Source organism: Staurois parvus, unplaced genomic scaffold, assembly GCF_062004578.1.
Source record: "Staurois parvus isolate SC_StPar_1 unplaced genomic scaffold, SC_StPar_1.0 ptg003322l, whole genome shotgun sequence".
NCBI classification, from domain to species: domain Eukaryota; kingdom Metazoa; phylum Chordata; class Amphibia; order Anura; family Ranidae; genus Staurois; species Staurois parvus.
In genome coordinates this window covers 58,956-73,851 of record NW_028321118.1, presented here as the reverse complement: position 1 = coordinate 73,851, position 14,896 = coordinate 58,956, and the positions used below count along the sequence as shown (strand labels likewise).

Genomic DNA, 14,896 nt, shown 5'->3' with positions numbered 1-14,896 from the left:
CCTTGTATCAGGGGTTCAGGCTGGAGGTGATGGTGTCATGGTGTGGTGGATCCATCCTGCCTTGTATCAGGGGTTCAGGCTGGAGGTCTTTGTGTCATGGTGTGGTGGATCCATCCTGCCTTGTATCAGCGGTTCAGGCTGGTGGTGGTGTCATGGTGCGGGGGAGATTTTCTTGGCACTAGCATGGTGGACCTAATAAAGTGGCCAGCGATTGTATATGATTACTGATGTGCTAATGATTTGTCTTGCAGGAAATGGCGATTTTTAAAGAAGTGAAACCTCTACAGATGGTTCCCATTCATTTGGTTCAGCCACTGAAGGGAACAATACCGTCAAGGCTGGCCCTGAGCCAGGTGGAGCTTGTGGAGAACCTGCTGAAGGAGCTGGGTGTGGATAACTCCGGCTTTACGGTTGACAAAGTCATGAAGGTGAGGATTGGTACTCGGCTCAGGGCCATAGAGGTCCCGTACAGCGAATGGTGTTCCGCACCCACCACTGCACTGCTCCCTTCCGGCCTTTTCTATACATTGGACGGGAAGTGGTTAAGTCACTCTCCGCCACCTGAGAAACCATCGACCCCGACGCTGGGCATAGAGATGAGTGAAGGAAAGATGGCTGCCACTCATCTCTATGTCCTTGGATGACCAGAGCGATGTCACTTCCCGTTCCGGCCATTTTTTTTTTAAAGCACTAGATCAACGCCTTTTTTTTTTTTTTTTTTGATCCAATGCTTTACATTGCAGAGGAGAGATGTAGGAGGTCTTAGTGACCCCATATCCCTCCATAAAGAGGACCTGTCACTATTTCTATCACAAGGGATGCATGCATTTCCTGTGGTAAGAATAAAAGTGATTACAATTTTTTTTAAAGGGACAGTGCAAAAAAAAACCCATTAAATAAATGTTTTTTAAAAAGTTTAAAGCTCCCCCGTGGTGAACGCATACATAGACCACACCCACATATGTAAATGGTGTTCAAACCACACACGTGAGGTATCGTCACAAACGTCAGAGCAAGAGCAATAATTCCTGCACTAGACCTCCTCTGTAACTTTACACCGCTAACCTGGAGAACTTTTTCAAGCATCCCCCATGGAGATTTTTAAGTACCGCAGTTTCACGCCATTCGACGAGCATGCAAAATTTTAAAACGGGATATGTCGGGTATCTATTTACTCGCCGTAACATCCGCTTTCATATTTTACCAAAAAATTGGGGTATATATTTTTTGTTTTTGTTTTTTTTTTAATCAAAGTGTATTTTTTCAAAAAATATATATTCATTTTTAAAAACTGCGCATTTTGAATTTTCGGTTTCGGCACCAGAATTTTCATTTCAGTGCATCACTAATAAAGCGTTGTGTGTATTAGCATTCTCTTATTGTTTTACCACACCACACCGTGCTCTTCCTAGCGTCTTAATGTCTTCCAAAAAGCCCCTCCCATACGCGTTTCGTCACAGACGTACATTACTTCATCAGGGGGAAAAACTGTCTCACATGGGCTCAACGGGTGGTTTCTGAAATGCAGTGAGAATCGAATTCGGATCCAACAGAGTCGCCTAGAGAGGGAGTGGGGACAGGAGGTACATTGGAAAGCTCTTTGTGGCTTTAGGGACTCTAAAGGACTGAAAACGGCCCTGGTGGAAGCAACAGTCTGATTCTCTATTTTCATTATGGTGCGCACCGCATCTATAAGAGCCGCAAATATTGCCTTTAATTTGTGAGTAGCAGTAAAAAAACGTGACTCCTATTGTAGGTAAGTCTAGGCTTTGGCAATGTTCCTGAAGGGGTTAATTATTACATCATTTCTACTTGTAAAGAAGGTGGTTAGATCCATTGATGTAATGACTTCCATGTTTGTTTGTCTTCAGTTTGCAATAGGTGCGCTGGATTACACAACGGCGGAGGTGCGCGACAAAGCCGTGCGTATTATGCTCTACTTGTACCAGCTAAACCGCTCTCAGGTCCTGGAGCACATGCCGCCCGATGATGCCAGCACCCGCAAAAACATCCTCTACAAGACGCTGTTTGATGGATTTGCCAAAATAGATGGCCGCCCTACAGAGCCGGAGCTAAAGGTGAGAATGGAAAGCAGGATGTATGGCAGCTGTAGAGGTCTTCCATTCTTCATCTACTCCCACATACTGGCATCTGGTCTCTAAAACTTGAAGTAGGACATTACGGGGTTCTGAATTAAAGTGGTTGCAAAGGCTCAAGGTTTTTTTACCTACATGCATTCTATGCAGACCCTCCCCCCACAGCCCACCTAATACTTACCTGAGCTCCATCCCAATCCAGCAATGTGCTCTTTCCCCAATCCAGCAATGCGCTCTCTCCCCAATCCGGCAATGTGTTCTCTCCCCAATCCGGCAATGTGTTCTCTCCCCAATCCGGCAATGTGCTCTCTCCCCAATCCAACCATGTGTTCTTTCCCCAATCCGGCAATGTGTTCTCTCCCCAATCCGGCAATGCGCTCTCTCCCCAATCCGGAAATGTGCTCTCTCCCCAATCCGGCAATGTGCTCTTTCCCCAATCCAGCAATGTGCTCTTTCCCCAATCCGGCAATGCGCTCTCTCCCCAATCCTGCCAAGCGCTCTCTCCCCAATCCAGCAATGCGCTCTCTCCCCAATCCGGCAATGCGCTCTCTCCCCAATCCAGCCATGCGCTCTCTCCTCAATCCAGCAATGCGCTCTCTCCCCAATCCGGCAATGCGTTCTCTCCCCAATCCGGCAATGTGCTCTCTCCCCAATCCGGCAATGCGCTCTCTCCCCAATCCGGCAATGCGCTCTCTCCCCAATCCAGCCATGCGCTCTCTCCTCAAACCAGCCATGCGCTCTCTTCCCAATCCGGCAATGCGCTCTCTCCCCAATCCAGCAATGCGCTCTCTCCCCAATCCAGCCATGTGTTCTTTCCCCAATCCGGAAATGTGCTCTCTCCCCAATCCAGCCGTGCGCTCTCTCCCCAGTCCAGCCGTGCGCTCTCTCCCCAGTCCAGCCGTGCGCTCTCTCCCCAGTCCAGCCGTGCGCTCTCTCCCCAGTCCAGCCGTGCGCTCTCTCCCCAGTCCAGCCGTGCGCTCTCTCCCCAGTCCAGCCGTGCGCTCTCTCCCCAGTCCAGCCGTGCGCTCTCTCCCCAGTCCAGCCGTGCGCCCTCTCCCCAGTCCAGCCGTGCGCCCTCTCCCCAGTCCAGCCGTGCGCCCTCTCCCCAGTCCAGCCGTGCGCCCTCTCCCCAGTCCAGCCGTGCGCCCTCTCCCCAGTCCAGCCGTGCGCCCTCTCCCCAGTCCAGCCGTGCGCCCTCTCCCCAGTCCAGCCGTGCGCCCTCTCCCCAGTCCAGCCGTGCGCCCTCTCCCCAGTCCAGCCGTGCGCTCTCTCCCCAGTCCAGCCGTGCGCTCTCTCCCCAGTCCAGCCGTGCGCTTTCTTCCCAGTCCAGCAGTGCGCTCTCTCCCCAGTCCAGCAGTGCGCTCTCTCAGGTCTCTTCCTCGTTGGCTGAGACAGCAATGGGGAACATTTGCTCAATCACAGCCAGTGAGCCAATGAAGAGAGAGTGTGTGTGTGTGTGGGGGGAGGTTCCACACAGAGCAGTGGCTCAGGAGCAAGCCTGCTTGGGAGCCCCCATAGCAAACTGCTTTGACAGTTTATTTGCCGTGGTATAGTATCAAAAGTAATGACAGCTTATATAGTTGCCGGGAAAACCTTGTCGGGGAAGCATAGGCGCGGTCCACGTGGTCAACTGACTGAAAGAGACAAAAGGACATTGCGCAGGATTGTGACCCGGAATAAGAAAACAACCGCTGCAAAAGCGACTGCAGAGCTCAATCTTCATGAGACTGGGATTGAGCACTGCAGTCACTTTTGTTGTTTTCTTTTTCCGGGATAGACGCAGTCAGTGGTCTCCCTGCCTGATCCTGCGCAAATGTAATTTTTGTCTTTCGGCCAGTTGACCACGTGGATCGCGCCTATGCTTATCAGACAACGTTTTCCCAGAAACTATACGCCGCCATAACCTTTGATACTATACCGTCCGAAACTGCAAATAAATTGGTGACTTCAGTCACAGAGGCACCAACAATCTGCCCTCTTTGAAGCTCAGTAAGCCCTGGCATGACTGTATTACGAGCAGCGCACGCAGTAAATCAGCAAAGTGAGGCTTCCCACCTGTTAGCTAGGTGTCTCATCACACAGCAGAAGCAAAAATATGTTCCACCACTTCTGCTTTCTTCGCCAAACATGGCGTCACTTTCACACCTGCATATCATGGAGTGTTTCCATATATTTGTCTAACCCCTGTACATCCACTTGTATGGCCTGCCAGCATTCATTTCCAAGGTGAGTGCACGAGCAGCAAAATGCGGCTCACAATGGAGGACGGGTCCTAGCTTCTGTCTGAATGAACCCTTAGCGTATCAAGTTCAGGTCCTTGACACAAATCATGCTGAGAAATGATTACAATGCGTTGGTTTTGGCGTTTCACTCTTAGTTGAAGAGCGTGTAGTAGATGTAATTCTCCTTTAATCTACCGTGTGGTCAGGCTCAGAAGAGGGCGGCTGCGGAGGAGGCGGAAAGGCAGAAGAAGGAGGAGATCCGAGCTCTTCAGGAACAGCTGGCAGCTCTGAAGGACATTCAGTCTGAGGTTCAGACTGGCAAGGTGCGGACCAGCAGGGATGTATACTTTGGACTCGGTATTGAGTATCGTGTCTCATGGAAATCCTCGCCTGCAGATCTCCTGGTCTTGTTCTTTCCATTTACACATCCATAGTATGAAATAACCCAGGAGAGGGCGGACAGAAGACAGCACACCGAGCAACAGATCCATCATCAGGCAGGGAGACCACTGACTGCATCCAACTCTGCAGGGAGACCACTGACTGCATCCAACTCTGCAGGGAGACCACTGACTGCATCCAACTCTGCAGGGAGACCACTGACTGCATCTACCTCTGCAGGGAGACCACTGACTGCATCTACCTCTGCAGGGAGACCACTGACTGCATCCAACTCTGCAGGGAGACCACTGACTGCATCCAACTCTGCAGGGAGACCACTGACTGCATCCAACTCTGCAGGGAGACCACTGACTGCATCCAACTCTGCAGGGAGACCACTGACTGCATCCAACTCTGCAGGGAGACCACTGACTGCATCCAACTCTGCAGGGAGACCACTGACTGCATCCAACTCTGCAGGGAGACCACTGACTGCATCCAACTCTGCAGGGAGACCACTGACTGCATCTAACTCTGCAGGGAGACCACTGACTGCATCTACCTCTGCAGGGAGACCACTGACTGCATCTACCTCTGCAGGGAGACCACTGACTGCATCTACCTCTGCAGGGAGACCACTGACTGCATCTACCTCTGCAGGGAGACCACTGACTGCATCTACCTCTGCAGGGAGACCACTGACTGCATCTACCTCTGCAGGGAGACCACTGACTGCATCCAACTCTGCAGGGAGACCACTGACTGCATCCAACTCTGCAGGGAGACCACTGACTGCATCCAACTCTGCAGGGAGACCACTGACTGCATCTAACTCTGCAGGGAGACCACTGACTGCATCTAACTCTGCAGGGAGACCACTGACTGCATCTACCTCTGCAGGGAGACCACTGACTGCATCTACCTCTGCAGGGAGACCACTGACTGCATCTACCTCTGCAGGGAGACCACTGACTGCATCAACCTCTGCAGGGAGACCACTGACTGCATCTACCTCTGCAGGGAGACCACTGACTGCATCTACCTCTGCAGGGAGACCACTGACTGCATCCAACTCTGCAGGGAGACCACTGACTGCATCCAACTCTGCAGTGAGACCACTGACTGCATCCAACTCTGCAGGGAGACCACTGACTGCATCCAACTCTGCAGGGAGACCACTGACTGCATCCAACTCTGCAGGGAGACCACTGACTGCATCCAACTCTGCAGGGAGACCACTGACTGCATCTACCTCTGCAGGGAGACCACTGACTGCATCCAACTCTGCAGGGAGACCACTGACTGCATCCAACTCTGCAGGGAGACCACTGACTGCATCCACCTCTGCAGGGAGACCACTGACTGCATCTACCTCTGCAGGGAGACCACTGACTGCATCCAACTCTGCAGGGAGACCACTGACTGCATCCAACTCTGCAGGGAGACCACTGACTGCATCCAACTCTGCAGGGAGACCACTGACTGCATCCAACTCTGCAGGGAGACCACTGACTGCATCCAACTCTGCAGGGAGACCACTGACTGCATCCAGCTCTGCAGGGAGACCACTGACTGCATCCAACTCTGCAGGGAGACCACTGACTGCATCCAACTCTGCAGGGAGACCACTGACTGCATCCAACTCTGCAGGGAGACCACTGACTGCATCCAACTCTGCAGGGAGACCACTGACTGCATCCACCTCTGCAGGGAGACCACTGACTGCATCCACCTCTGCAGGGAGACCACTGACTGCATCTAACTCTGCAGGGAGACCACTGACTGCATCTTCCTCTGCAGGGAGACCACTGACTGCATCTACCTCTGCAGGGAGACCACTGACTGCATCTACCTCTGCAGGGAGACCACTGACTGCATCTACCTCTGCAGGGAGACCACTGACTGCATCTACCTCTGCAGGGAGACCACTGACTGCATCCAACTCTGCAGGGAGACCACTGACTGCATCCAACTCTGCAGGGAGACCACTGACTGCATCCAACTCTGCAGGGAGACCACTGACTGCATCCAACTCTGCAGGGAGACCACTGACTGCATCCAACTCTGCAGGGAGACCACTGACTGCATCTAACTCTGCAGGGAGACCACTGACTGCATCTTCCTCTGCAGGGAGACCACTGACTGCATCTTCCTCTGCAGGGAGACCACTGACTGCATCTACCTCTGCAGGGAGACCACTGACTGCATCCACCTCTGCAGGGAGACCACTGACTGCATCTAACTCTGCAGGGAGACCACTGACTGCATCTAACTCTGCAGGGAGACCACTGACTGCATCTACCTCTGCAGGGAGACCACTGACTGCATCTACCTCTGCAGGGAGACCACTGACTGCATCTACCTCTGCAGGGAGACCACTGACTGCATCAACCTCTGCAGGGAGACCACTGACTGCATCTACCTCTGCAGGGAGACCACTGACTGCATCTACCTCTGCAGGGAGACCACTGACTGCATCCAACTCTGCAGGGAGACCACTGACTGCATCCAACTCTGCAGTGAGACCACTGACTGCATCCAACTCTGCAGGGAGACCACTGACTGCATCCAACTCTGCAGGGAGACCACTGACTGCATCCAACTCTGCAGGGAGACCACTGACTGCATCCAACTCTGCAGGGAGACCACTGACTGCATCTACCTCTGCAGGGAGACCACTGACTGCATCCAACTCTGCAGGGAGACCACTGACTGCATCCAACTCTGCAGGGAGACCACTGACTGCATCCACCTCTGCAGGGAGACCACTGACTGCATCTACCTCTGCAGGGAGACCACTGACTGCATCCAACTCTGCAGGGAGACCACTGACTGCATCCAACTCTGCAGGGAGACCACTGACTGCATCCAACTCTGCAGGGAGACCACTGACTGCATCCAACTCTGCAGGGAGACCACTGACTGCATCCAACTCTGCAGGGAGACCACTGACTGCATCCAACTCTGCAGGGAGACCACTGACTGCATCCAACTCTGCAGGGAGACCACTGACTGCATCCAACTCTGCAGGGAGACCACTGACTGCATCCAACTCTGCAGGGAGACCACTGACTGCATCCACCTCTGCAGGGAGACCACTGACTGCATCCACCTCTGCAGGGAGACCACTGACTGCATCTAACTCTGCAGGGAGACCACTGACTGCATCTTCCTCTGCAGGGAGACCACTGACTGCATCTACCTCTGCAGGGAGACCACTGACTGCATCTACCTCTGCAGGGAGACCACTGACTGCATCTACCTCTGCAGGGAGACCACTGACTGCATCTACCTCTGCAGGGAGACCACTGACTGCATCCAACTCTGCAGGGAGACCACTGACTGCATCCAACTCTGCAGGGAGACCACTGACTGCATCCAACTCTGCAGGGAGACCACTGACTGCATCCAACTCTGCAGGGAGACCACTGACTGCATCCAACTCTGCAGGGAGACCACTGACTGCATCCAACTCTGCAGGGAGACCACTGACTGCATCTACCTCTGCAGGGAGACCACTGACTGCATCTACCTCTGCAGGGAGACCACTGACTGCATCTACCTCTGCAGGGAGACCACTGACTGCATCCAACTCTGCAGGGAGACCACTGACTGCATCCAACTCTGCAGGGAGACCACTGACTGCATCCAACTCTGCAGGGAGACCACTGACTGCATCCAACTCTGCAGGGAGACCACTGACTGCATGTAACTCTGCAGGGAGACCACTCACTGCATGTAACTCTGCAGGGAGACCACTGACTGCATCCAACTCTGCAGGGAGACCACTGACTGCATGTAACTCTGCAGGGAGACCACTGACTGCATCTACCTCTGCAGGGAGACCACTGACTGCATCCAACTCTGCAGGGAGACCACTGACTGCATCCAACTCTGCAGGGAGACCACTGACTGCATCCAACTCTGCAGGGAGACCACTGACTGCATCTAACTGCAGGGAGACCACTGACTGCATCTAACTGCACCACTCTGCAAATACATTACAAAGCCACGGCAATGAAATCCATTACACTACACAGAGGAGGTCCATTCAGTTCATATTTAGCCAAATGTTGGACCTTTTCACAAAGTAATCATAAAATATTGTCGTCCCCCCGGCATTTCTGTCAGACAACGCACCACTTTATTATTATTAATATACCGGATTTATGGCGCCAACAGTTTGCTCAGCATTTCACAAAATATAGGGAGACAATACAGTTCAATACAAGAGGGATAGGAGAGCCTGATCCTGGGAGCTTACAATCTAAAAGGGAGGGGCTAGTGGTACAAAAGGTAGTAACTGTGGGGGGTGGACTGGTTGGAGGAATAGACGATTCCATTATTAGCTGAGGGTGGGATAGGCTTCCCTAAAGAGATCGGTTTTCAGAGATCGCCTAAAAGTGAGCAGAGTAGGCAATAGTCTGATAAATTGGGGTAGTGAGTTCCAGAGGATGGGGGAAGCTCTGGAGATGAGCATGGGAGGAGGAGACAAGGGAGCTACAGAGCAGGAGGTCTTGTGAGGAGCGGAGAGGACGGTTTGGGTGATATTTGGAGACAAGATCGGTGATGTAATTTGGGGCAGAGTTGTTAATGTTTTTAATTTTATCCGTTGGGCAATGGGAAGCCAGTGGAGGGATTGGCAGAGAGGGGTGGAGGACACTGAATGGAGGCCAGTGGAGGGATTGGCAGAGAGGGGTGGAGGACACTGAGTGGAGGCCAGTGGAGGGATTGGCAGAGAGGGGTGGAGGACACTGAATGGAGGCCAGTGGAGGGATTGGCAGAGAGGGGTGGAGGACACTGAATGGAGGCCAGTGGAGGGATTGGCAGAGAGGGGTGGAGGACACTGGAGGCCAGTGGAGGGATTGGCAGAGAGGGTTGGAGGACACTGAATGGAGGCCAGTGGAGGGATTGGCAGATGGGGGTGGAGGACACTGAATGGGGGCCAGTGGAGGGATTGGCAGAGAGGGTTGGAGGACACTGAATGGAGGCCAGTGGAGGGATTGGCAGATGGGGGTGGAGGACGCTGAATGGAGGCCAGTGGAGGGATTGGAAGAGAGGGATGGAGGACACTGAATGGAGGCCAGTGGAGGGATTGGCAGAGAGAGGGGTGGAGGACACTGAATGGAGGCCAGTGGAGGGATTGGCAGATGGGGGTGGAGGACACTGAATGGAGGCCAGTGGAGGGATTGGAAGAGAGGGATGGAGGACACTGAATGGAGGCCAGTGGAGGGATTGGCAGAGAGAGGGGTGGAGGACACTGAATGGAGGCCAGTGGAGGGATTGGCAGAGAGGGGTGGAGGACACTGAATGGAGGCCAGTGGAGGGATTGGCAGAGAGGGGTGGAGGACATTGAGTGGAGGTCAGTGGAGGGATTGGCAGAGAGGGGTGGAGGACATTGAGTGGAGGTCAGTAGAGGGATTGGCAGAGAGGGGTGGAGGACATTGAGTGGAGGCCAGTGGAGGGATTGGCAGAGAGGGGTGGAGGATACTGAATGGAGGCCAGTGGAGGGATTGGCAGAGAGAGGGGTGGAGGACACTGAATGGAGGCCAGTGGAGGGATTGGCAGAGAGGGGTGGAGGACACTGAATGGAGGCCAGTGGAGGGATTGGCAGAGAGGGGTGGAGGCCAGTGGAGGGATTGGCAGAGAGGGGTGGCTGATACACCCAGAAAATTGCTGCAATGACAAAAGTTTCGGCATTCTCCTGTTTTAGTCTTTGGTTTGTATTGGTGACACAAAAAAGGGGAGAAACAAAAAGCCAAATCTGACCCATTCCACACAAAACCCCCAAAATGGACAAAATTATTGGCACCTTCTAAAATTTGTAAAATAGTTGCATTCCAAGTGTGTGACGCTCCTGTAATTTGTCATTAAACTCCCCCGTATCCATGACCAGGTGATGACAATATAGAAATCACACCGACAATCAGTAATATGGGGAAAAATGGCCTCCACCTTTCTGTTGGGTGTCTCCGTGTGCCGCATGGAGGAGAAGAAGAGCAGCAAAGAATTGTCTGAGGATTGGAGAACAATTGTGGCAAAGCATGGACAACCTCAAGGTTACAAGTTCATCTTCAGAGATCTTCATATTCCTTAGTCTTCTGTGCGCAACAATGTCAAGAAGTTTCCAGCCCATTGCATTGTAGCTAATCTCTCTGGTCAAAGATGAAAGAAAAATCGATGAAAGATTGCAACGAAGGATTGTTGGAATGGTGGCTGAAGAACCTCAATCAAGTTCCAGACAAATTCCAGCTGACCTTCAGGCACCGGGTACAACTATGTCTGCCCCCACTATACGTCGCCATCTGAATGAAAAGGGGTGCTATGGTAGGGGGCCCAGGAGGACCCCACTGCTGACACAGAAATATGGGAGGAGACCCAGGAGGACCCCACTGCTGACTCAAAAATATGGTAGGAGACCCAGGAGGACCCCACTGCTGACACAGAAATATGGGAGGAGACCCAGGAGGACCCCACCACAGACACAGAAATATGGAAGGAGACCCAGGAGGACCCCACTGCTGACACAGAAATATGGGAGGAGACCCAGGAGGACCCCACCACAGACACAGAAATATGGGAGGAGACCCAGGAGGACCCCACCACAGACACAGAAATATGGGGGGAGACCCAGGAGGACCCCACTGCTGACTCAAAAATATGGTAGGAGACCCAGGAGGACCCCACTGCTGACACAGAAATATGGGAGAAGACCCAGGAGGACCCCACTGCTGACACAGAAATATGGGAGGAGACCCAGGAGGACCCCACCACAGACACAGAAATATGGGAGGAGACCCAGGAGGACCTCACTGCTGACACAGAAATATGGGAGGAGACCCAGGAGGACCCCACTGCTGACACAGAAATATGGAAGGAGACCCAGGAGGACCTCACTGCTGACACAGAAATATGGGAGGAGACCCAGGAGGACCCCACCACAGACACAGAAATATGGGAGGAGATCCAGGAGGACCCCACCACAGACACAGAAATATGGGGGGAGACCCAGGAGGACCCCACTGCTGACACAGAAATATGGTGGGAGACCCAGGAGGACCCTACTGCTGAGACAGAACAGACATATGGTAGGAGACCCAGGAGGACCCCACTGCTGACACAGAAATATGGGGGGAGACCCAGGAGGATCCCACTGCTGACACAGAAATATGATGGGAGACCCAGGAGGACCCCACTGCTGACACAGAAATATGATGGGAGACCCAGGAGGACCCCACCGCTGACACAGAAATATGATGGGAGACCCAGGAGGACCCCACTGCTGACACAGAAACTTATTGGAAGCCAGATTGGAGTTTGGTAAAACTTACCTGAGGAAGCCAAAATCCCTTTGGGAGAATGTGTTCTGGACAGATGGAACAAAATGGCAGCTTTTTGGTAAAGCCCATCATTCTACTGTTTTCAGAAAAAACAATGAGGCCTTCAAAGAAAAGAATCCAGTCCCTCCATTTACACATGGTGGGGGGTCACAGTCCCTTCAGTCACACGTGGGGGGTCACTGATGTTTTGGGGGTGCTTTGCTGCTTCAGGCACTGGATGTCTTGGCCATGTGCATGGCATTATGGAATCTAAAGGCTACCAAAGAATTCTGGGGTGCAATGTAGGGCCCGGTGTCAGGACGTTGGGTCTTCTTCAGAGGTCATGGGTCTTCCAGCAGGACAATGACCCAAAGCACACGTCACAAAGCCCCCAGAGATGGTTTCAGACAAACTGCTGGAGAGGACTGAACTGGCCAGCAATGAGTCCAGATCTCCATCCCATAGAGCTCAGACCAGCAGTTGGGAAAAGGAACCTTCCAATCCGAGAGACCCGGAGCAGTTGGGAAAAGGAACCCTTCCAATTCGAGAGACCCGGAGCAGTTGGGAAAAGGAACCCTTCCAATTCGAGAGACCCGGAGCAGTTGGGAAAAGGAACCCTTCCAATCCGAGAGACCCGGAGCAGTTGGGAAAAGGAACCCTTCCAATCCGAGAGACCCGGAGCAGTTGGGAAAAGGAACCCTTCCAATCCGAGAGACCCGGAGCAGTTGGGAAAAGGAACCCTTCCAATTCGAGAGACCCGGAGCAGTTGGGAAAAGGAACCCTTCCAATTCGAGAGACCCGGAGCAGTTGGGGAAAGAAGAGCGATCCAAAATTCCAGCAGAGAGGTGGAAGGAACTCATTGATGGTGACAGGAAGCCATTGATTTCAGGTATATGTTCTAAGTGGTGTGCTACCAAATATTACATGGAGGGTGCCAATAATTTTGTCCCGTTCGTTTTTGGGGTTTTGCATGTAATGTGTCAGATTTGGCTTTTTGTTTCTCCACTTTTTTGTGTCACCGATACAAACCAAAGACAAACATGAGAACTCCGAAAAAATGTGTGGGCGGAGTGGTGTGTTATCGGACAGAAATGAAGGGGGGTAAGATTTTTGGCCATGACAGTCACCGTTTCCTAGGTTGGAGAGCCCTATTCTGTAGAGACCTAAACATTGATCTCAGCCGGTTTTATGTTTTGCGGCAGCCATGTTGCCTCCCCATGCGGCTGAACACAGCCTAGTAAAGTGACCTCAGGAATGACTGTTTTCTATGTTAGATGGTGAATTCCATAATGAATACGGAAAATCTGAAAGTGTTAATTTTTGCCTAAACTGTTTCCTGCATAATGTTCCTTTTGTCTTATTCTTCCTGAAAAATGTAATACTTCTGCAGCGTGAGATCATCTAAGCCAGGGGTCTCCAGACCCCCCAAGGGCCAGTTTACTGTACTCCAGACTTTAAGGGGCCTGGTCAGTGGCCAGTGGGAGAAGAAAATGCCCCAACTTCAGTGGAAATAAAATTATATAGTACCTGTGGTCAGGAGGAGGAGGAAAAGTGCCCATCATTGGTGTCAGTGGGAGGAATAGTGCCCCATCATTGGTATCAGTGGGAGGAATAGTGCCCCATCATTGGTGTCAGTGGGAGGAATAGTACCCCATCATTGGTGTCAGTGGGAGGAATAGTGCCCCATCATTGGTGTCAGTGGGAGGAATAGTGCCCCATCATTGGTGTCAGTGGGAGGAATAGTGCCCCATCATTGGCGTCAGTGGGAGGAATAGTACCCCATCATTGGTGTCGGTGGGAGGAATAGTGCCCCATCATTGGTGTCAGCGGGAGAAATAGTTCCCCATCATTGGTGTCAGCGGGAGGAATAGTGCCCCATCATTGGTGTCAGCGGGAGGAATAGTGCCCCATCATTGGTGTCGGTGGGAGGAATAGTGCCCCATCATTGGTGTCAGTGGGAGGAATAGTGCCCCATCATTGGCGTCAGTGGGAGGAATAGTGCCCCATCATTGGCGTCAGTGGGAGGAATAGTGCCCCATCATTGGTGTCAGCGGGCGGAATAGTGCCCCATCATTGGTGTCAGTGGGAGGAATAGTGCCCCATCATTGGTGTCAGCGGGAGAAATAGTTCCCCATCATTGGTGTCAGCGGGAGGAATAGTGCCCCATCATTGGTGTCAGCGGGAGGAATAGTGCCCCATCATTGGTGTCGGTGGGAGGAATAGTGCCCCATCATTGGTGTCGGTGGGAGGAATAGTGCCCCATCATTGGTGTCGGTGGGAGGAATAGTGCCCCATCATTGGCGTCAGTGGGAGGAATAGTGCCCCATCATTGGTGTCAGTGGAAGGAATAGTGCCCCACCATTGGTGTCAGTGAGGGAATAGTGCCCCACCATTGGTGTCAGTGAGGGAATAGTGCCCCACCATTGGTGTCAGTGGGAGGAATAGTGCCCCATCATTGGTGTCAGTGGCAGGAAGAGTTCCCCATCATTGGTGTCAGTGGGAGGAATAGTGCCCCATCATTGGTGTCAGTGGGAGGAATAGTGCCCCATCATTGGTGTCAGTGGGAGGAATAGTGCCCCACTATTGGTGTCAGTGGGAGGAATAGTGCCCCACCATTGGTGTCAGTGAGGGAATAGTGCCCCACCATTGGTGTCAGTGAGGGAATAGTGCCCCACCATTGGTGTCAGTGGGAGGAATAGTGCCCCATCATTGGTGTCAGTGGGAGGAATAGTGCCCCATCATTGGTATCAGTGGGAGGAATTGTGCCCCATCATTGGTGTCAGTGGCAGGAAGAGTTCCCCATCATTGGTGTCAGTGGCAGGAAGAGTTCCCCATCATTGGTGTCAGTGGGAGGAATCGTGCCCCATCCCCTGTGTCT

At 52.6% G+C, this 14,896-nt stretch overlaps 1 protein-coding gene across 2 annotated transcripts in view; it reads left to right on the top strand.

Annotated features, from left to right (window-relative positions):
- Positions 1-225: 225 nt before the first annotated feature.
- Positions 226-14,896, top strand: part of LOC149428315 (centrosomal protein of 104 kDa-like) — a 59,197-nt gene continuing 44,526 nt past the window's right edge. The window contains exons 1-3 of one of the 2 annotated variants that reach the window (XM_089667519.1): positions 226-428; positions 1,872-2,078; positions 4,525-4,641. In XM_089667519.1, the coding sequence (XP_089523645.1) occupies positions 255-428; positions 1,872-2,078; positions 4,525-4,641 (498 nt within the window). In that variant the 5' untranslated portion in view covers positions 226-254. The remainder of the gene's footprint in view (positions 429-1,871; positions 2,079-4,524; positions 4,642-14,896) is intronic. The other variant, XM_089667520.1, reaches the window with a different exon arrangement.